The following is a 22,758-nucleotide window of genomic DNA, read 5'->3' on the forward strand; positions in this document are numbered from 1 at the left end:
TGCTATGGGTGATAAACCAGTCTATATTATGCTAGCTTTCGATTTCCTGTATATAATAACATTAAACTAATTAAAGCAGGATATTTAATTGCGGAAATTATACTTTTAAAAATGTAAACCCGAGAGTCTAAGGCATTGAATCATTCTTTTCGGACAAACAGGGAGCACGTTTGGTGAATCTTTCATAGTTACAGAACAAATAAATTGATGTTTATCTGAATTTTCTACGACAGAAATAATTGAAATACAACAGGTGACAATGACGGTGTACATCAAAAATTATTTAGCAAGTTTGCTGCTGACTTTAAGCACTCTATACTTTCCAAAAGCCATCTCTTGTAATGGTGTGGCAAGATAAACTTTAACATTTCAAGGAGAATGGACAAGCGCAAGGCATCCACTGTAACATATCGTCATCTACAGTAATCTACTGCTATCCACTGTAACATACCGTCATCTACAGTAATCTGCTATGCACTGTAACATACCGTCATCTACAGTAATCTACTGCTATCCACTGTAACATACCGTCATCTACTGTAATCTACTGCTATCCACTGTAACATACCGTCATCTACAGTAATCTACTGCTATCCACTGTAACATACCGTCATCTACAGTAATCTACTGCTATCCACTGTAACATACCGTCATCTACAGTAATCTACTGCTATCCACTGTCACATACCGTCATCTACAGTAATCTACTGCTATCCACTGTAACATACCGTCATCTACAGTAATCTACTGCTATCCACTGTAACATACCGTCATCTACAGTAATCTACTGCTATCCACTGTAACATACCGTCATCTACAGTAATCTACTGCTATCCACTGTAACATACCGTCATCTACAGTAATCTACTGCTATCCACTGTAACATACCGTCATCTACAGTAATCTACTGCTATCCACTGTAACATACCGTCATCTACAGTAATCTACTGCTATCCACTGTAACATACCGTCATCTACAGTAATCTACTGCTATGCACTGTAACATACCGTCATCTACAGTAATCTCCTGCTATCCACGGTAACATACCGTCATCTACAGTAATCTACTGCTATCCACTCTAACATACCGTCATCTACTGTAATCTACTGCTATCCACTGTAACATATCGTCATCTACAGTAATCTACTGCTATCCACTGTCACATACCGTAATCTACTTTTTCGTACCGTTACCAAACGTCAACTACTGTAACATTAAGTCAACAAACGATTGTGCTATCATTGATCGTTTGTTCGGAGATTGTGCTACTACAGGTAATAATGACAAAGTCATTTCATGTTGATTGTGCCATGTTCACGTATGTAAAACATCGAATTATTCGTACAAGGATATAAAATGGTAATGTAAGGATTAGTGATTATAAAAACATATTTGTATTGGGTGTGAAACAAAAAGACAAGCCCCCGTCACTAACTATGCTTAGATTATGGACATGCATACATTAAATATCTTTGTCACAAGCATATAAACTGACACAAGCGTTTCTGCTCCTGGGAATTCACACCACATCAATTTGCAAAATGAAACATCGTAATTGAGGAAATCAACGATTTATGTGGTTACAACGAATGACTGACTCAGTCAAAACACATTAATTATAACGCATAAAAATTTTGGTTTACTTATGAAAAACGCGAAGTTTGTATATCATGTACATTATACAATTCACTCCGTCTTTTCTGTCCAGGAATTCAAGTTTTTTAAATATAAAAGACCATTATTGGTTCATTATCATTTTGTATCTCTCTACATCCATTGTTATAATCCACAATTTATACAAACATTGGTGATCAATCAATCTCCATAAGATATCCCGTATAATGAAACATTTACAGGGGCTTCATCTTGTTAACTCCATGTGACACCTCAATCCTTTCTTAAAATCTCTGCTCGTTTAGTTTCACTGCCTATTACAGATACAAGCTGGTAGCAAATACAATGTCCCTTTTGATCTTCGTTATCCCTGTAACGTAATGAATGTATTGTATGTTTAACTTGTCTTTTTTGACCTTATAGAAAATTTCTTTACCTTCAGCAAATTTATTTTCTAATTCAGTGTTTCCAATTGCTTTAGCAGCTTGACACATCTGTCTTAGGGCCTGTTTATATGGAGCCGAATTACCCGGCTGAGCGAGTTACTCGCTCAACCGGGTTTGACAAAGTGATCTGTTTATATGGCACCGGGTAACTCGGCTAGTACTTCCGTTCATTTGTCTTAAATGAAGTTTGGTAGTGCTAACTTGGAGTAAAGGCGCGAGATTTTAAAAAGTCTCACAGTTTCGCAGCAAAAATGGAATGGGTGAATATAAAATTGAAAATTATGATATGTTTATGTTTTTGTATAATAATGCTGCAAGTACAAGGCTTAGTACGCATGGGTACCAACAGAACCAATTTTCTTGCCTCGCTGAGTTACCCGGCAAATGCGTTTATATGGAAAAATTCATCCCGCCTAGCCAGGTAACTCGCTTACACAAACCGAGTTACCCAGCAAGGCGAGTTACTCGGATGTGTCATATAAACGATTCACCGGGAAATGCATACATTTTAAATAAGGGCCGATTTACCCGGCTAGGCGAGTAACTCGCTCAGCCGGGTAACTCGGCTCCATATAAACAGGCCCTAAGAAGTTCTTCCAATCGTCTCATACAACGAATTACACTTCCTATTAAGGTACAAACAGTTGATTACGTCATAAATATATATGTTATTCACGGGCTGGAAGGTCCGTGTGAAAAAAATATTTTCACGAGCCCCGAGGCCGTGGGACGTATTTGAGGCCGAGTAGAAGTATTTTTTAAGTATGGACCGACCTAAACGGTAAAATAAGATAATTATTTTAATTTTTTTTAACGAAGAAATTCGCGTTGTAAAATGAACAATATGCGGCTTGTTTATACTTGCATTAATTTTGTATAAAATTCACTTCGTCTGAATAGTAAAATTCACTGTCGCTATGGTAACTACTATCTGAATACACTTTGTTTTCTCTTTAAACAGTTTACATCGCTTTTAAATCAATTTTAAAAATTATATTTCACTTTGTAAACGAACACTTTGCCCAAAAATATCACTTTACTTCGCATGCATAAATGAAAATAAAAAATGATTATTTAATGTTGAATGTCATCGTAGTCATACCTTCAAAAACATCTGTCATTTTACAAATTTGTGAGAATGAAGCGCCTTTACTCCATGAGTAAACAACATCCATTATTTGTGGTTTAAATGACTCGACATAATCTTCAATTTCGACATCAAGTTTAGCATCTTGAGAAACTTTTACCATTCTTCTGGCAGTTTCCTGAAGTTGCCGTAATGGTCCAGATAATTGCTCACTCATTTTTGGCATCTCTGAACTTTAGATGACGTAAATAAATGAATAAATTATGGTGAGCAAAAGCAAAATCAAGCAGACGTTTAAATATATTTTAATAGTATTATTATTATTTATTAATATATTATAAAACAGTAATACCTTTTCTTGAAAAATAAAACAACTAAGTAAAGCAGTACATTGTTCAACAGTAAGATCATTAAACACCCCATTGAAAATCATTTCAGTCAAAACGAGTTCATCAGCACTATAGCATTAAAAAAGAAACGTTGTATAAAAATATACACGACAAATTAAACATACATAAAAATAATTCTTAAAAAATATAAAGAAACGCAACTTTGGAAGGCCATAACATTAAATTAAGAAGTCATAATAAATAAAATTATATGACCTGCTAATTTCGCACGCTACTCTTCCTTTAAGCTCAATAACGTCAGCTGATGTTGAATAACCCAATCTAAAATATTCGAAAATTAATTCATTTAGTAAAATAACACTTGGAGTAAAATAAATTTTACGTCAAGAGAAACTCACTTCGCTCTGATTTCAAAAACACAAAAATTTTCATACCTTCGTAAAACTCTTTTTCTGCACTTTAGTTCGTCCATTTGTAAAACTGTTCGACATTTTTTTATCTCCTTTTTGGCTTGCTTTATATCTTCATCAAACTGCAATAACACAATTTAAGTCAGTAAACACAAAGAAAAAGATTTTTTTCTATGCATTGTACAAATAAAATTGTGATAAATAAATAAACAATGAAGTATGTATGTGAGTGTTGACGTTAAAATGCTGCGTAACAATTACTTTGGATTTCTGTTCGCACAACTGATAAAGAGATTCACGATCTGTATCTTTTTGCATCGGATGAGTGTACAGTTTATGTTCTAGTGCTTCAATTTTCTGAAAACGAAAATCTACATACGTAGATAAAGTTTATGTTTCGCAACTTCAACTGTAAAAAACAGTTAATAGAAAAGCAAAAAAAAACATGAGGTCTTACCCTATTGATTTAAGACCTTCGTCTTTAATTCCCATGTCATCAATAGGATCCAATAAAGGTAGACCATCTTTAAAGCGATTTTTACTTCCTAAAAAAATAAAAACAGGACAATAGCTGTTAGACAGTCATGGTTATAACAATGTTAGATAGTTATAAGCTTTCATTAAACTCGATATAAAAGGAGAAAAGCTGTTTGAAACTAAGCATTATCTTCAAATCTCTAGGACATTTTTGTTCATAAAAAATAAAAAATTTTCTAAATGCTCGAAATTTCTCTATCTAGTAGATCATGTTGACAGAATTCAGTAAGATTTGGTACTGTTCAAAATAAGCAAACAATGGTAGACTTAGATCTATTATTCGTCATGTCCTCAACTGTTATTCATATGCTCAACTGTTCCTCGTGTCTTCATATACTTCTTAGATATAAACGGGAGATAATGTACGCCTATATAGATTAGTTGGAATTCATTGGTACCAATCTTGTGCAAGCTCTGCGATTGTTCTTACATAACTTCTGGCTTCCCAGTAAAGCGCAAAAGATCGATCGACTCATGGAGAAGTTTGCGAGTAGGATCTGTGAAACGAACCCAAAGTAAGGGCATGATTTGTGTCTTGTTATCTGTTGTTTTACATCTCGCATTGCATGCCGGTTCGTGAAACTTACCAAATGACTTTTGTCTATGAACCATGTGTTAATTTTTTTTTTCATTTAACATCAACAATAATTTAGGACAGGTTTTTGACGATTTTCGTTTTTTTTTAAGTATTTTCTCATCGAGCTTTTGTTATTCGAGTTTTGAGGGCTGCAATTTGCTGTTAGATAGATTTAAAGTGAGTTGTTTGAACTGGGATTATTGTTACATGTTTGTAGATGTAGATCATCCAGGATTGTAGAGTCCTGAGAAGGACTGTTGTTGTTGATGTTGACTGACGTTTCTACAAACTTACTCATGTACAAACATGTCTAAATATAACTAGGTTAGACTGTCTTTGATAAACTTTTATTTTATATTTATCATTTATATTTTAGTGACGATGTGTTTGCTAGTTCAGACGCTGCCTACGTTCTGGCTTATTCTATCATGATGTTGACTACTGATCTACATAGTTCACAGGTTAAACAGACTTACTTCCTTTGCAATTGTTTTCTATAAAAGTGACTTTATGTCTAAGATCACGTGACTCCATTATGGTCACGCGAGATTTTCATGGCGTTGATATGGAGCCTTCATTGGAATCACGTGAAAATTTAGCCTTTAGATGCGACATCGTAATCATGTGAAATTTTCTTTCAGGTTAAACGGAAGATAACGAAAGAGCAGTACATTCAAATAAATCGTGGTATAAATGACAGTAAAGATCTTCCATCTGAATATCTTGAAGCAATTTATGATGATATTGCACAGAATGAAATCAAGATGAAACATACACCAAAAGTGAACAGTAGATACGATGCTACATGTATGTATTGGAACATTAATACGAGAATCAAGGCTTAACTGAAAAAATTGTACAGATGCTAGGTAAAGGTCTTGACTGCGAAGTGTAGAGTTCAGCTCTGAGACGAAGGTGAAGGTCTTGAGATGGAGGTGTTGGTCTTGAGATGGGTGTAGGAAAGGGGCTTATAATGGATATTGTGATGTTCGGTGTTGGTCCAATGACATTTTCATGAAAGTAAAGAGATTTTTTATTGTGCTTCCACTTTACAGATTTGCAAAGTGAGAAACATCGTCGTATGTTGTATTCTATGGAAATGGAGCAGATGGCGGAAAACGCCAAAAAACAAATGGAAGACGTGAGTCATATTCAGACGGATCTCGTCACTGCGACACAGATTGGTCACGTGAAGACAATGTTCAAGGTACGGGGGGTGGAGTCTGGAGGATAATCCTGGAGTCTCGAGGAATTGTGATGTCAACTCATATGGACAGTGCCAAGTACGGGGGGCGTAGATTTCAAAACATGATGACATTCATCTTAATCTTGTTAAAGAAAAGACTTAGATTTTATGTAATGAATGTTTGCGATGACGAAGAGTAAATCTGTTTGATAATCTAATATTTTAACTGAGCATTGAATGATTTTACTGAATTTTCTATTGAGATAATCCACTACTTAAGCTAAATCTGCTTCTTACAACCTTCCCAGTCCCCATTGTTGACCATTTTGCTTTGTGTGTTTAAGGTTGCATGGAGTCCGTTTCTTGCCGCGTTCAGCTTCAATCTACAAGACAACGACGATTCTTCTGTTTCTTCATTTTGTCTTGATGGAATCAGCTGTGCAATACGAATATCTTGCATATTCAGCATGCCTGTAAGTTGATAAACATACAACATTCTGTTCTTTTTTATATATTTGGGTATGAAATAACGACATTAATGTCTCTGCATACCTTTTCATCACCTGGTGACCCTTTCCCGGACATAAATATATATTCAAAACTATGTTGAATGTTGAATTGTTGAAATTTATGAATATATTTACGTAGTTACATACACGTCATGTTCTTTGCGTGTTATATGTTCAAAGTTTAGATTATACTCATATGTATACAATAAAAACAGATGTTTGTTTACCTTTGAATTAATTGTCTGTTTGTGTACATATATGGATATATCAGAATGCATGTGAATGTGAAATAATCTTTTCTTAGAAGTTTTTCAATGATTACAGCTAGTTATAATGATGTTAGGGAATATGAATGGAGATTCTTTACCATTAAGTTCATTTTTCGATACTCCTAATAACTCTTTTCACATTGTAGTTGGAAAGAAATGCTTTCGTACAAGCGCTATCCAGATTCACTTTACTTACTGCGACCAGTGGCACGCATATTCATGAAATGAAAACGAAGAACATGGAGACGAAAAATAATAACATATTATAATATAACGACATATATACTTTTCGTATTATAATATGTAGTTTATAATATGTTGTACTTTTTTGCAATATTAACATGGTCAGGTCCAAATGTTTTCTTTTTGAATTTCTATGGCTCGTTCATCAAAATCTTTTCCTTTTTCGTACTCTCCTATTTTACGGTAAAGCGAACCAAGATTTCTGTACGTTGTTGCAATATTAACATGGCCAGGTCCAAATGTTTTCGTTTCAATTTCTATCGCTCGTTCATAAAAATCTTTTGGTACTCTCCCATATCATTGTAACCCGAACCCAGATTGTTGTACCTTGTCGCAACATTAACATGGTCAGGTCCAAATGTTTTCGTTTCAATTTCTATCGCTCGTTTATAAAAACCTTTTGCTTTTTCGTACTCTCCCATTTTACTATAAACTGAACCCAGAATGTTGTACATTGTCGCAATATTAACATGGTCAGGTCCAAATGCTTTTTTTTTGAATTTCTATCACTCGTTCATGAACATATTTTGCTTTTTCATACTCTCCCATATTATCGTAAACAGAACACAGATCGTTTTACGTTTTCGCAATATTAACATGGCCAGGTCCAAATGTTTTCGTTTCAATTTCATCGCTCGTTCATTAATATGTTTTGCTTTTTCGTACTCTCCCATATGATTGTAAACCGAACCCAGATTGTTGTACCTTGTCGCAATATTAACATGGTCAGGTCCAAATTCTTTTTTTGAATTTCTATCACTCGTTCATGAACATATTTTGCTTTTTCATACTCTCCCATATTATCGTAAACAGAACACAGATCGTTGTACGTTTTCGCAATATTAACATGGTCAGGTCGAAATGTTTTCGTTTCAATTTCTATCGCTCGTTTATAAAAATCTTTTGCTTTTTCGTACTCTCCCATTTTACTATAAACTGAACCCAGAATGTTGTACATTGTCGCAATATTAACTTGGTTAGGTCCAAATGTTTTCATTTTAATTTCTATTGCTCATTCATAAAAAAGCTTTTGCTTTTTCGTACTTTCCCATATTATCGTAAACCGAACACAGATTGTTGTACGTTTTTGTAATATTAACATGGTCAGGTCCAAATGTTTTCTTTTTGAATTTTTATGGCTCGTTCATGAAAATCTTTTCCTTTTTCGTACTCTCCTATTTTACGGTAAAGCGAACCAAGATTTCTGTACGTTGTTGCAATATTAACATGGCCAGGTCCAAATGTTTTCATTTCAATTTCTATCGCTCGTTCATAAAAATCTTTTGCTTTTTGGTACTCTCCCATATCATTGTAACCCGAACCCAGATTGTTGTACCTTGTCGCAATATTAACATGGTTAGGTCCAAATGCTTTATTTTGAAATTCTATCGCTCGTTCATGAACATCTTTTGCTTTTTCATACTCTCCCATATTATCGTAAACAGAACACAGATCTTTGTACGTTTTCGCAATATTAACATGGTCAGGTCCAAATGTTTTCGTTTCAATTTCTATCGCTCGTTTATAAAAATCTTTTGCTTTTTCGTACTCTCCCATTTTACTATAAACTGAACCCAGAATGTTGTACATTGTCGCAATATTAACTTGGTTAGGTCCAAATGTTTTCGTTTTAATTTCTATTGCTCGTTCATAAAAAAACTTTTGCTTTTTCGTACTTTCCCATATTATCGTAAACCGAACACAGATTGTTGTACGTTTTTGTAATATTAACATGGTCAGGTCCAAATGTTTTCTTTTTGAATTTCTATCGCTCGTTCATGAAAATCTTTTCCTTTTTCGTACTCTCCTATTTTACGGTAAAGCGAACCAAGATTTCTGTACGTTGTTGCAATATTAACATGGCCAGGTCCAAATGTTTTCGTTTCAATTTCTATCGCTCGTTCATAAAAATCTTTTGCTTTTTGGTACTCTCCTAAATCATTGTAAACAGGGGCGGATCCAGGCTGGTGCAACTTATGCGAGTGCATCAGTCATAAAATTGAATAGTTAATCTTTCACAAAATTATAACTTACAATCAATACGAGCAAAATGCAAGAAATATATCAGATTGGAACGTTTCTAGTTTCTAAATGCTTTAAATACCTTAACACTGACAATATATTGACAACAGATATCATTGATGATTGAGAAATATTGTTAAAAGCCTTTGTAGATGGTTTACATGTGTCTATCATTTTGATTACAGCCGCATTATTTAAAAATGCGTTGTTAAATATGGCGTTTTTATGTGTCGGAATTTTTAGTGAAAATTTGTTTGATCATCCAGCTACACTGAGCTGAATTTGTATTACTACGTCACGGTGGCTAGATAGTGAATCACTACGTCACGGTGGGGAAAAAGTGCACCAGTTGGTGCAACAGTACCGAGTCTCTTTGGCCGAGTGAACCACCTAACCTCACGAATTTCATTGTTTTTTAGCCTACGTCACGATGGGAAATCGCTGCTGTTGCACTTAAGCCCACGAACACCAAAATTTCCTTCTGACTGGTGCACTTGAGCCAGAGTTATAAATCTTCAAACCTTCAAAATTATAATTACATGACTATGGCATTTGGCTTATTTATATCTTGAAGTCATCATGGCTGAAAGTAGGCATATATACGATCTTGGCTCATTGATTCAAGACAGTAAAACCAGCGAGATTTCTTCTGTAAGAAAGGATTATGAAGCAAAAGTCTCTGCTGCCATTCCGACTAAAACAGACCTGTTTCGAAAAGGAAAGCTGGCGAGAGATCTTAACGCAGAGTTGCTTACCCTAAGCATATGGGAGATAATTGGCGGGCTTTAAAGTAAGTAGCTAGATGTGCTTACTGCTTACTATGCTTGACATTGTTATGCATAGCTATAGGTCTATACTTGTATTTATGTAATGCTTATGGCTTACTCTCTTTAATGTTAGGAATATGATGGGAAGGGCACATGGGGTGTTTATTCCCTGTTGAATTTATTTAAATTTCAAAGCATCCTGACCTGCATTAACCTATTAAATCGAAATTTACTGTATTCTATTTTACAATGTCAAATTTCAAACTCCATGTCCAATATTGCTGGCTCAATGAAATTTAGCCAGTAGTATAAAGCAATGCTTTGGATTTATGCCATAACTAGTGTGCACATAATTATGCATGTTGTTGTGCCAAGTTTATAAAGTGTCATATAACATAAGATCACAAAACATTTTATTCACAACTATATGTTTGAATTTGGGTAATCCTGCATATTTATAGTGAAGATTTCTTCGGATTAAAGTCACTGGTAGAAGTCTCTACGTACTTCCTGGAGAAATCTCCACTCTAATTGTGCTCACATGGATATTGTGATTTCAAAGTTACTTAATATACATAAAAATATAAGATTGTTGTGCCTTGTCGCAATATTAACATGGTCAGGTCCAAATGCTTTCGTTTGATTTTCTATCCCTCGTTCATGAAAAGAAATCCTGATGATATGGTGGAGAAATTAAAAGCAAAACTGGTAGCGCAAGGATGCAGTCAGTCAGAAGGTATTGATTATCAAGAAGTTTTTGCTCCTGTTGCTATATACAACTCAATAAGATCATTGCTTGCAATTGCAAATGTATGTGATTGGGAAATCCATCAAATGAATGTGAAAACCGCCTTTTTACAAAGTGAGTTAGAAGAAGAAGTATATCTTAAGCAACCTGATGGTTTTGTTGATAAGAGTCGACCAGATTATGTATGCAAGTTGAAGAAGAGCATTTACGGTCTGAAGCAAGATGCTGGAACATTTCCATTCATGGTTATCTGCTGACTAATAATTATAAGAAGAACAGTGCAGATTCATGTGTTTACATAAAATCTGTTGAGTCCAGCAATGGCAAAATTAATTTTATCATTATTGCAATTTACGTGGATGACATGATCTTTCTATCAAATGATCTACAGATGCTGAAGGAAGAAAATTAAGCGATTGGAAAGCAGTTCCAAGTTGAGAATTTGGGTGAAATTCATCATGTTCTTGGAATGACCGTCAAACGCAACCGCAGACTACGAACTTTGTCAATTAGCCAAAAGAATTATCTAGAGGAAGTTCTTAAACGATTTCACATGGAAAGCTGTAAATCTGTGTCAACTCCTTTAGAATTTGGCAAGAAGTACGAAGCTTTATCACAAAGGGAAAAGTTTGTCGATATCTAAGCATATCAAATTGCAATTGGATGTATGAATTGTGCAACACTCATTAGTCGGCCTGACTTAGCAGCTGCTGTTTGTGTCCTTTCGACGTTCATGACAAATCCAGGTTTAGAACATTGGAGAGGGATAAAGAGAGTGTTTCGATACATTCAGGGAACACTAAACATTGGTCTAGTGTACAGATGGAAGCGATCCTGTCCTAAGAGGATACTCCGATGCCGATTGGGCAGGTGATTTGACCACACGACGTTCAACAACTGGGTATGTCTTTCAAGTTGAGAATAACACAGTTAGTTGGTGCAGTAAGCGACAAGGTTGATGTGTCGAAGTCAACTTCTGAAGCTGAGTATATTGCTCTAAATACTGCTTGCCAAGAGGGAATTTGGCTTAGAAGATTGCTTGAGGATATATACATAAAAATTGAAAAATTAACCGCCATATGAAAGTTATTTGAAGTTGACAGTCTAATGGGGAGAACTATTGGATACTTACAATTTTTACGTGTTCACCAACGGGGATTACAATGGAGCTAGTCATATGTACAATACTCTTAAATTGACTGCATTCTTATCTCGAAAAATCGTCAATTATTCAAGCCACGAACAATTCAAGGGAGCACGTGGTAAGATGGCGGACAGTGATGACTTGACGAGCTCCTCGAATTCATTAAATTTATCTTCTGAGTCTAAAAATCATTCCTTGAAAACAGTCAAATCAAATGTAAAAACAGATAATCTTATAATATCTGACAATCAGATTCAATGGCATGGAAACCTGAAGTTATTAAAATGTTTTATATCGAATACGCTGAACTGACGTGGCAAATGGAAATCACCTGGAGGCAACGTGAAGGTGTTCACTAGCTCAAACGAAGAATTCATTTTCAAATGGCACGGAGCAAAATCTAAAAAGATAACCATTCTTGATGACACAGGCAACAAGTTCCTTGAAACGTTGAAAAGCCACAGTTTCCCAAAAAAATACTCATCTACCGACCAAGTTTATTGTCAAGATGACCACATACAAAAAGCCATGTCCCTAATCTTGCCTACGGAAACTACTGAAGCTACTGATTCAGATAAAGAAAGCGAAGAGTTAGTCATTAATGATGTTGAAGGAAAACTCGGCCAAATCCTCGCTCGTTTACACAATTTAGAAGAAAAGTCGAGAACTGAAAGTAACGAAAGAGCGGTACTCATAGCCGATAACATGAAAATGGCAGCCCAAATAGAGCAGTTAAAATCAACTATTAGCTCGTTAAGAGAAGACAACGACCAAATCTTGTCACTCCTAGATGCCAAACAAAAACAAAATGCTTGGATTGTTGTCGAACGTACGAAACAGTCCAATATTAACCAAAGCAAATCGATCACATATCCTTTTCCTGTTTAAAATAGATTTGAAAATCTTCCTGTGATGGAGATGAAGCATTGCCTACAGTTAGCCCTAAACCTACAGAAACAATCAACACTGAAGCACAACTGAAAGCTTACCGCAGTAAGCATAAGAAAAAGTTTGCCGAATCAAGGAATGGCATTTCGAAGGAAGATGAAGAGCAGACCCACTACAAAAACCGCAAAGAATCATTTTCAAGAGCTCTGATCATTGGTGAGTCAATGGTCAAACATATCAACCCAAAAAGATCTCAAGGGCAGCCAGAGGGAAATCTACTTGCCATTTTTTCAGTGGTGCCAAGGTAAAGGATGTACACCAAAATTTCCTAGAGTTCTTTTAAGATGAATATGATACCATAATTCTTCATGTTGGTACCAACGATCTGGTCAACAGTGATGCTGATGAAGTTGCTACAAGCATGGAAAGTTTGATTGCTGGTGTGAAGAACCAAGCAAGTAAAGTGGGAATTTTCAGTGTAATCAAAAGTTTTGATGGTAAGGTCCCATTAAGTAAAATAGCTTATTACAACACTCTAATTTATAGATTATGTGTTAAACATAATGTTTCATGTATAAATAATGATGATATTGGCAAAAATCTTCTAAATGGCTCCAATCTCCACTCAAATAAATTTGGAGACAAATCACTAGGTAGTGCATTTTCCACCTTTGTTAAACCAGTAATGAATAGTCATGATGCTGCGACACAGTCAACAACCCACCAGTCTTTTTTTCAAAGACCTGGCAGATGGAGCAAAGAATGGACAAATTATTTGAGATTTGTCAAGAGACAACTAAGCAAGTAATTAATTTCGATAATTTAGATGAGAAGAATGTGGGCAGCGATTTTTCTACCTGTTTTAAATTGGTTCCTAAAACTAGAGACTTCAAAATGGCTTTTCTCAACATAGCCAGTCTTCCAATGAAGATTGATGACATACGGTTGTCAAGGCCAAGCAAGCACATTGATTTGTTTGCCCATAATGAAACCCGTCTTGATTCTACTATAACTGATAATATGATTCATATTGATGGGTATGATGTGGTAAGAAATGATAGGTCAAGAAATGGGGGAGGAGTTTGCTTATACTTGCGTAGCTCCATTAACTACATAGTTCGAAAGGACCTAATTTCTTCAGAGTTAGAAGCTGTTTGTTTAGAAATTTGTAAGCCTCATAGACGACCATTCTTGGTAACTACTATTTATCGCCCACCAAACTCACCTAATAACTAACAAATACGACATATTTACCTGACTTAGCTGCACCAGAATTCATGATATACTTTGATAATCTCAACAATGGTAGTGATTCTTACGTGTACGAAAATGACACAGACATTTTCGACAGTCACAGTCACGATGGACACACAACACGCAACCACAATAGAAGCTCAACAGGTGAACAACGAGAGGTGCCATTGATACAATTAGATTCTGATAACGAGTCTATAACAAGCGGTGGATCTGCAGTTCCATCACCTGCAATACCACTAAACTTTAATTTTCCAACTTCAAGCTTACCAAAAGACAACGAGCTAACGGTGTTGAGTGTTAAGCAACTCAACACTAGACTAAAAGGATTGCCGAGAAATGTCGTCAATGACATAAAGAAAAGAAGACGAACATTGAAGAATCGTGGTTATGCGCATTACTGTCGCCTTAAGGATGTCGAAATGGGATACTAGTCTGCGAAGATGCGAGTTCAAATCTCGTCCAAATCACGTGTTTTCCATGCGTGTATAGAGACCGTGTCAGGATTCATATTATTATGTTGCTCTGATGATGGTTTGGAATAATTAAACATAAGCGCGCAAAACATTACCGTTATTTTTCTTTAAAGTTCACACGATGTTTTGTCTGCAGGCGACTTCTTGGGTATAGCATAAAATGAGTTCGACCATAGCTTAGTTTTTTACTGCAATGCACCTTAGTCTCAAGGACAAACAAGTAGATAAAGCTAAAATCTCAAACATTTAATCAATTCATTGACAAAGGATTCGCCTTTGTTTTAGGTATACTCCTGCGCGATCAACCCGCTTCATTTTTCCTGAAACTCAAAGATTTGTTGACGGCAGAGGGACGGCCCAGCTGGAGGCAACTCGCCGGGAACTGCAGTTTACTTACGATCAAATTTGCAATTTAGCCGTTGCAATTTGGCAATATTAATTTGCAAACATAATTTCTAATTCCCTTGACTTTTATGTTGTTTTGAATACACCTTTATGTATTTCACCGGTACATTGTTGGAATTAAAGTTTTACAATTCGGGGTAAGTACGACATTCGAGACAATAACTTTTTCTGACAAAAATCCTCGTTGAAAACTGTCGTTATTCACAAAGCAAAATCAATATTAGCTAATTCCACCGATTAAACACAATATATATCTGTTAAAAAATCCCCAAGAGCTTAAATTCGACTTTCTAAGTGTACGGACTTGAAACACGACTCTTTCAATATACATTTATAGCAGTTTTCTTTACAGTTTGAAACTATGCCACAAGATCATGAGAAAGAAAATTATTCTACAAGAATGTGTTTTAATAATGTTTTACATAATTGAAGATGACATATCCTGCACGCAATAAGAACTACTGCGGAATTTACCGACAAGCAAAGTGCTTGACCATCATGTAAAAATGTCAACTGAGATTATACGGAAAAATCGTGGGAAAATTATGAAATTATAACAAGACAATAGTGACAATTCTTTAAGCTTGATTTTTTATTTTTAGTTAGTTACACTAAGTTTCAGTACAGTTTCTCAAAAAATTCGATGTAAATGTTCCACACTTATGTAATGTGTGCCTTTAAGGTAAAGTTATTTGGTGTTAAATTTGTCAAATGCCAAATCTACACAACTAAGCAAACCGTACATTTCACACAGACTTCTACTGTTTGATATTTAATGTAATGTGTGATTTTTTAAGTAAATGATTTGGTGTTGAATATTTCAAATGCAAAATGACTCAACAAAACAATCCATACAATATGTAACCGTACATCCTGTGTCACAAGTGCAGGAGTCACCACTGCACAATGGTGATAACCGGGAGGGCACATTGTTATACACTTTGTAACTAAACAAACAGTGGCTACATTTGACACAGACTTCTACAGTTTGATATTTCATAAATCTGAGAATGAAAAAAGCTTTTTTAAAAGATATCCAGACACTCGAGAAATTTCGAGTAACAAAGTCTACAAGGCGCTTGCTACACTATAACATACAATTATTCCTAAACAAGTAGCTACAACTCCAATATTTTTTCAAATTTATCGCTCAGTTGTAATTTTGATGAGTTACATGATTGTCACTTTCATTACATGCTGAGATTTTGTTGTAAGTGTTTATCGAGATGCAAATAGAAGTATGATATCGAACTTCTGAGAGGCTTATTTTCTCTTCGCTGCTGATGAGACAGTTATAAAAAAACGTTTTGTTTCGTTGGTAAACACTGGTTCGTCAATGTGATTAAATTCGACGCCATGTTGGTCAAAAGTCTTGTAGTTATATGGCTATATAGCGTCTTTTTTCAATTAGAACAGTTTGTTAAAATAACGGTGTTTGTAAGAAATGAAGTACTTCTAAAAACTTGCAAGATCACGAATTTGGATTGCAGTTTTATAGCTTTGTGTATATTACTGATTGCTAAAGAAATGAACACTTGCCACTTATGTGAAATAAAAGAATAAATAAAAATGATCAAGTTGATGGGACTCAACTACAGAAACGAACCAACCATCACAAGACACATATTAAATATATTGGCTTATAACATATATTGGCTATGGTCACCTTTGGTCACCTTTCTCCGCTGTGTCCTGCTCGGGTAGCGGGTCTTTGCCGGAGACCCAGTTCTATCAGACTTTTCCAGGCTGCTCTGTCCTGGGTATCCTCTTCTTTGACACCAAATAGCTGCATGTCTCTCCTGATGGTATCCTTCCACCGATGCTTTGGGCGTCCGCGTTTCCGTCTCCCCTCCACTTGCATCTCATAAACTCTCCGAATGTCTGCATCTTCTTCACGCCGGCACACATGTCCGAACCACTGCAGTCTTTTTCTTCTCATCAATTTCAATATACTCATGACATTCGCTTCTTCTCTTATGCTTTCATTTGTTCTGTGCTCCTCCAGGCTGACTCCCAGACAATAGCGTATCATTCTCATCTCGCATACAATGATCTTCTCTGCTAGGTAGTCTGTAGCAGGCCATGTTTCATTCCCATACAGAAGCACTGGGCGTATCACCGTTTTGTAGATGAGGATCTTCAGTTTCTTCGGCATCTTCTTATCACAGAGCACTCCCGTTAACTCCCTCCATTTATTCCATGCCCGGCTAATCCGTAGTTCAACCTCAGTCTTGCAACCGCCATCCTGATGGATGGTGGTCCCGAGGTACTTAAATGTCTCGCACTTTGGTAGATCTGTATTTCCGGGTCCAGCATATTCTCTTAGCTTGATGTTTCCTATGCAGCCACTCGGTGGGAGGTACTCCGTCTTGGCTCTACTAACTTTCAAGCCAACATCTTCTAGTATTCTTCCCCAATCTTCTAGTCTTCCTTCCACAAGACTTGTCTTCTCATCACACAAGACCAAATCATCTGCAAACAGCATACTCCAAAGTGTGTGCTCTGTCGTGTCATCCGAGATTACATCCATAATGACAATAAAGACTCGGCTTAGTGCCGAGCCTTGATGTAACCCGACCTCTACTTGAATTTTCTCAGTCTCACCAACGTTCGTTGCGACACTAGTGGAAGAGCGCTTATACATATCTATATGACATATTAAATATATTAAATATATTGGCTTTACATAAGACTTATCTGTCGGATGTACTGACCAAATCTCTCTAAAAGCCATGAATTATAGCAAACGGTTTTGAATACCTTAGAAGCACTAATCTTCAAAGACACAACCAAAGCATTTCCGTGATTTAAAAACTGTACGCCATATCTTTTATTGTATCAATCCGTACTATAATTGTTGACAAAATAAAGTTAAATTTTTCTGATTCGCATTCGCTGCAGGTAAAGTGAGGAACTAACTGCCATAAAAGCTACAGGCGGGAAGTTAAAGTTGATTGGCAGCAGATTCCCGTCACATGACCACAAGGGAAGTATAAATGTAATATTGTGTTCCGATATTAGAATCCGATACGTTCCACCTTGACAACTAAAAAGTTCGTGCGATTTTTCAAAAATGAAAGCAAACATAGCGATACAAACTATGTTTTAAATGAATAATCCGCCAGCAAATATAATATATCTTCAGCATGGCATGTTTAAGCTTTTAACAATGTATTATCGCAGTGTGAAAAGCTTCTCTCTAGTATCATTGTAATAGCAACATATATCCGGTTGTATTTGGACTTTATACTCTTTCAGTCCTGAAAACTAAGTTCAACTTTTCTAGTGACAATCCAGTGTAGCGGTAGCAATTCTTCTGGCAAATAGCTTGTTCAATTAATAAGTTTCTTTTCAACGTTTTAACGTCGCCCTGGCAAAAACAGTCAATGAGGTCATGTTTATCACTTTCAAAGCTGTAGCTATCATCAGAATCATAACTTGTAACATCCAAGTCTGTAGTACAATTTATTTGTGAACTGTCTTCGTGCACAGACTCTGGCTCAGTACACTGCTCAGGAGCAGTGATTTCAGCAGCAAAAAATGCCTTATCCTGATGCTCAAAGCTTTTCTCAGCACTGCCTTCACACAGAATTTTTCGTCTCTTTCTTTTTGGAATATTTGATTTGCTTCTATCTTTCGGCGGTAATCGTTTACTGCTTTCTTTTGATTGGTATCCTTTTAGATACAAAGTTGGATTGGGACAGCCCTCGGATCGATAACCAGCAAGAAAATGATTAGAACAAACCTTCGTATTAGTAGTCACTTTGAAGTTTTTCCTGTTGATCACCTTTTGCCAAGCACTCTTGTCTTTCGCGTTTTTCGAAGAAAAAAAGCGAAGAATACCAACGTGATCGGAAACGATATATTTTTCAGGATATCTTCTATCGTTATCACAGCCATAAACAGCACAGTGATCCCCTTTTCCCATTATAATTTGAATATGAACTCTTTACGAAAAGATATTTTTATAAAGATACACAATGTTTGCCCCCTGGCGATCCCAGAATGCATTGCAAAAACCGCGCAAATTTAAGGGAGACTGGCAACCGGCAAATACTCCATTAGCCAGTCTGTAGTTAGCATGCTGCCTCAGGGGCGGATCTAGGATTTTCCAAACGTCAGTCCTAAACCGGCGAACGCCGGAGGCGTTTGCCCGTAAGGGGTCCGAGGGCATCCCCCCCTGGAAAATGTTGAAGCCTAGGGTCCCAGAAATGCGATTTCCAGCGTTTTGGAATAGCTTTACAACAAATTTTCAAAGTGAATGAAATCGCAGTTTTTCATTTTTTTCTTACAAAATATTGAGGACAAACACGCTAAGACCGTTTCGCCCAATGTCAGGGCTCTTCAGCATGCCTAGGAAACACATAGTGCAAAGCAACAATGTGATTCCGGACATGGACAGTCTTTGATTTAGCAGCAACGGCGCATTAAGCAGCCAGTTGCACTGTCTTATTTCTGCAGCAACGGCGCATTAAGCAGCCAGTTGCACTGTCTTACATTTCTGCAGCAACGGCGCATTAAGCAGCCAGTTGCACTGTCTTACGTTTCTGCAGCAACGGCGCATTAAGCAGCCAGTTGCACTGTCTTACATTTCTGCAGCAACGGCGCATTAAGCAGCCAGTTGCACTGTCTTACATTTTTGCAGCAACGGCGCATTAAGCAGCCAGTTGCACTGTCTTACATTTCTGCAGCAACGGCGCATTAAGCAGCCAGTTGCACTGTCTTACATTTTTGCAGCAACGGCGCATTAAGCAGCCAGTTGCACTGTCTTACATTTCTGCAGCAACGGCGCATTAAGCAGCCAGTTGCACTGTCTTACATTTTTGCAGCAACGGCGCATTAAGCAGCCAGTTGTGCTGTAAGACATTTCTGCAGCAACGGCGCATTAAGCAGCCAGTTGCAAAGTCAGTAATATTTCTACAGTAACGTAGCCATAACACATTAAGCAAATTTCAAACGTGTATTACCTTCAGCAAACTTATTGATCACTCTTTCTATGTCAGGAATAATTTCTGGGTGAATTCGCATTAAAGCCAGGCCATTTAAACGTTCCTCTACCATAGTGCTCCTTTGGTAGGTTTTTAGATTCCTCAGTGCTGAAATTGATCTCTCACATTCACATGAGGTGATTGGTAGTGTACCTAAAATGCGAAGAATAACTTTAATATTTTCAAATCCTGGAAATGTTACATGCTTCAGTGTTTTGACGATGTTTTCTGGCAAAGGCCCATTGTGCGTTTCCCAGTATAAACGCCATTGCCTTAATTCAGCATCTAAACCAAGGGGGTTGGGCAAGTCATCATGATAGAATTTTGCAACACTTTTAAACTGTTCTTTCCAATCAATTCCTTTGTCCGACAGAGTCATCATTTTGAAGGAACGATAGATAATCCTCGGTACACATTAACACTATCCAAGTTAAACCTAGTGCTCAAAGATGTTTGAAGATGGTCTAATAACGGAATAGTGATGGTTAGTTTATAATGTTCTTTGAATGATTGACTGGGAGGATTAGATCGCATAGTTTGTCTTCCAGCAATTCGCTTTTTTGTTTCTTGAACGTTCACCTCTTCAGCAAGTTTTAAAGCCTCTTCATACCAAGTGTTATGATAAAAATTAATGCTTTTCCTCATGTTGGCTACATCATTCTTCAAAGTGGTTATCAAATGAAAACCATCCATGACATCAATAGTTTTTCCCTGCAACAATTGCGTGACTGGAAGAGTAGCATCAAGAATATTTCTAGTAATAACTAGCGCAACAATAAAATGAAATTGAGTAACTAATGAAAGTAACTGGGAAGCATCAGCAGCAAGAGAAGGCTTCACCTCGCCACTTACATTGTTTATCATGTCCTGAAGAGTGTCGATTAAAGGAATAAACAATTGTTGAAACGTGTCAAGACTGTCAACTCGCTCAACCCATCTGGTTTTACAAAGACTTACCAGTTTTGCCTTCTTGGTCTGAACATCTGACTTTTTAACGTGCTCAGCAAAGGGTATGTTGCGTGTCTGTGATATGTTGATAAAATTGGCAGCTTGAGAAACAACAGATAACATGTTATTAATTTCAACGTTAGAAAGAGTGTCACAGACAGACAAATTTAGTCGATGACTGTAACAGTGAGTGTAAAGAGCTTTAGGATTAGTTCTTAAAATGTGGGCTGCTAAACCATTTATATGCCCAGAAACTGCCCTGCACCATCATAACCTTGTCCCTGCAATCCATAATGGGTAAAGCAAATTTCTCTAGAGTTTCTAAAATAAGCTTTGAAAGTTGTTGACCACTCAACCCCATTTGCAATGCAGGAAACACATGAACTCTTCTTTAACATTCATTGAAGAGTCAACAAACCGTAGAACAAGGGACAATTGCTCTTTGTGAGAAGAATCAGCAGCTTCATCTGCAATGATAGAATAATATCTATTTTTTTTTATCTCGTTTATAATATCTTCTGATATTACCTGACCAATACAATTGATGATTTTGTTTTGACTGGTCTTGGAAATATAACTTTTATTCTTGCCACATTTGAGCAAATGATTTTCCAAAGTTTGATCACCAGCTCTAACTCTAAAATTTAAAGATTCAACAAAATTACCAACATTGCCATTGACTGAATAGCAACCGACCTCTGGGTGAAATTGAGCATCATCACGATGACCTCGTAATCCAATGCCAAGCCTTCCACAAAAAAGAACTGTATCAACAATATGTTTAAGAATTTTCCTATTTTGCTCAATTTCAAGTTTTATGTTAGTATCTAAGATATTTTCAATGGGTTGAGCTACACCTGACATTTGAGAGCATATATCATTCAAAATTGGAGAAGTAAATGCATGCAGTCCCATTTTTTCCCCCTTACAATTTCCAGCATGTCGCCTAAATGTACCTACAGCATCATTCCAATAACGAAAAGGTGAACGAAATAGCTTGCTTATTCTCGAGCATTTACTGGGGAATTGATGTCCAAAAAGAACACATGATAAGCAATAAGCACCATCTTCCTTTGGTGAATAACACAGCCAGGTAAAATCTTTGAGCCATTCATATTTAAAAGACCTTTTATTGTTCTCACTTAAAGGAGGAAAAGTGTAATTTTCATCTGGTTTAAAAACATTTTTAATAAGCAAACAAATATCAGACATTTTCAAACCTTTAGCTCTTTCGTAGTAGGTAGCTACATCAAAATTGTGACTAAAGTTAGGCTTTACCTGTAAATCTTCAATGGTTTGTTCAGAAACCCTAGTACAAGAAACCTCACTTGTAATGATTTCTGGTTTTCCATTTTGAAAAAACTTACTGATATTCCCTGACTTATTTTCTGCTTTTGCTTTTTTTGAAGGCACTGGGCATGTTGGACCAGAAATTGTCCTTTTAGTTTTGCTAGGAAAAAAAACTAGAGGAACAAAATGATTAGGTTGGAAACATTGATCTGATTTAACTACCCTTTATAACAAAACAAAGATGAATTGCATCGGCTGATTCTTTAATATTCTTCTTGGACAAACGAGAGAGTTGAATATTGATTTAGGCGGCTCTCTCCACAATCTGGGTAATAGGTAAAATTTTTGTCTCCAACACAGAAGAAAGAGCTAAAATGCATAGAAACGATGACCACTTTTGGTCATGACAATTCAAAAAGGCCTCCTTTTTGACAAGATCAACACCTACAAAACCAGAATCTAGACAGTCTTGAGATACTGTCAAAGGTAAAATATTCTTTGAGGTGTTGTTGAATTCTTTATGCTGTTCAACAATTGAGGAAAATAAAGGATGTTGGCAGTAAAAAGTAGCATTCAAAAACAGCTCAAGTGATGTTAAC

General features: G+C 36.4%; 3 protein-coding genes across 4 annotated transcripts; 1 reads left to right on the forward strand and 2 right to left on the reverse strand.

The window, feature by feature from the left end:
• Window positions 1–1,505: 1,505 nt before the first annotated feature.
• Window positions 1,506–4,778, reverse strand: LOC124455262 (exosome RNA helicase MTR4-like). Its single transcript, XM_047005951.1, has 10 exons — window positions 4,742–4,778; window positions 4,367–4,453; window positions 4,170–4,270; window positions 3,933–4,030; window positions 3,754–3,819; window positions 3,493–3,606; window positions 3,164–3,381; window positions 2,624–2,687; window positions 2,052–2,113; window positions 1,506–1,985 (listed from the first exon to the last, which is right to left on the reverse strand). Exons 1-10 carry the CDS (start codon window positions 4,776–4,778, stop codon window positions 1,933–1,935), a joined length of 900 nt encoding a protein of 299 aa, XP_046861907.1. The 3' UTR covers window positions 1,506–1,932.
• A 126-nt stretch (window positions 4,779–4,904) lies between these two features.
• On the forward strand, window positions 4,905–7,255 carry LOC124455263 (brefeldin A-inhibited guanine nucleotide-exchange protein 1-like). The gene is made up of 6 exons (XM_047005953.1): window positions 4,905–4,960; window positions 5,399–5,483; window positions 5,664–5,829; window positions 6,078–6,229; window positions 6,553–6,681; window positions 7,133–7,255. The coding sequence occupies exons 1-6, from the start codon at window positions 4,920–4,922 to the stop codon at window positions 7,253–7,255; spliced, it is 696 nt and encodes a 231-aa protein (XP_046861909.1). The 5' UTR covers window positions 4,905–4,919.
• Window positions 7,256–19,879: 12,624 nt separating this feature from the next.
• Window positions 19,880–21,740, reverse strand: LOC124455122 (zinc finger MYM-type protein 1-like). 2 transcript variants are annotated; one of them, XR_006951714.1, is made up of 3 exons: window positions 21,288–21,740; window positions 20,879–20,970; window positions 19,880–20,074 (listed from the first exon to the last, which is right to left on the reverse strand). XR_006951714.1 is itself a non-coding variant. In XM_047005851.1 (2 exons), the coding sequence occupies exons 1-2, from the start codon at window positions 21,731–21,733 to the stop codon at window positions 20,922–20,924; spliced, it is 495 nt and encodes a 164-aa protein (XP_046861807.1). In that variant the 5' UTR covers window positions 21,734–21,740; the 3' UTR covers window positions 20,493–20,921. The 2 variants fall into 2 exon arrangements, 1 of the variants encoding a protein (XP_046861807.1); XM_047005851.1 differs by lacking the exon at window positions 19,880–20,074 and having other exon boundaries at window positions 20,493–20,970.
• Between the last annotated feature and the right edge of the window lie 1,018 nt (window positions 21,741–22,758).

This window comes from Xenia sp. Carnegie-2017, unplaced genomic scaffold (genome assembly GCF_021976095.1).
Source record: "Xenia sp. Carnegie-2017 unplaced genomic scaffold, XeniaSp_v1 HiC_scaffold_30, whole genome shotgun sequence".
NCBI lineage: Eukaryota > Metazoa > Cnidaria > Anthozoa > Malacalcyonacea > Xeniidae > Xenia > Xenia sp. Carnegie-2017.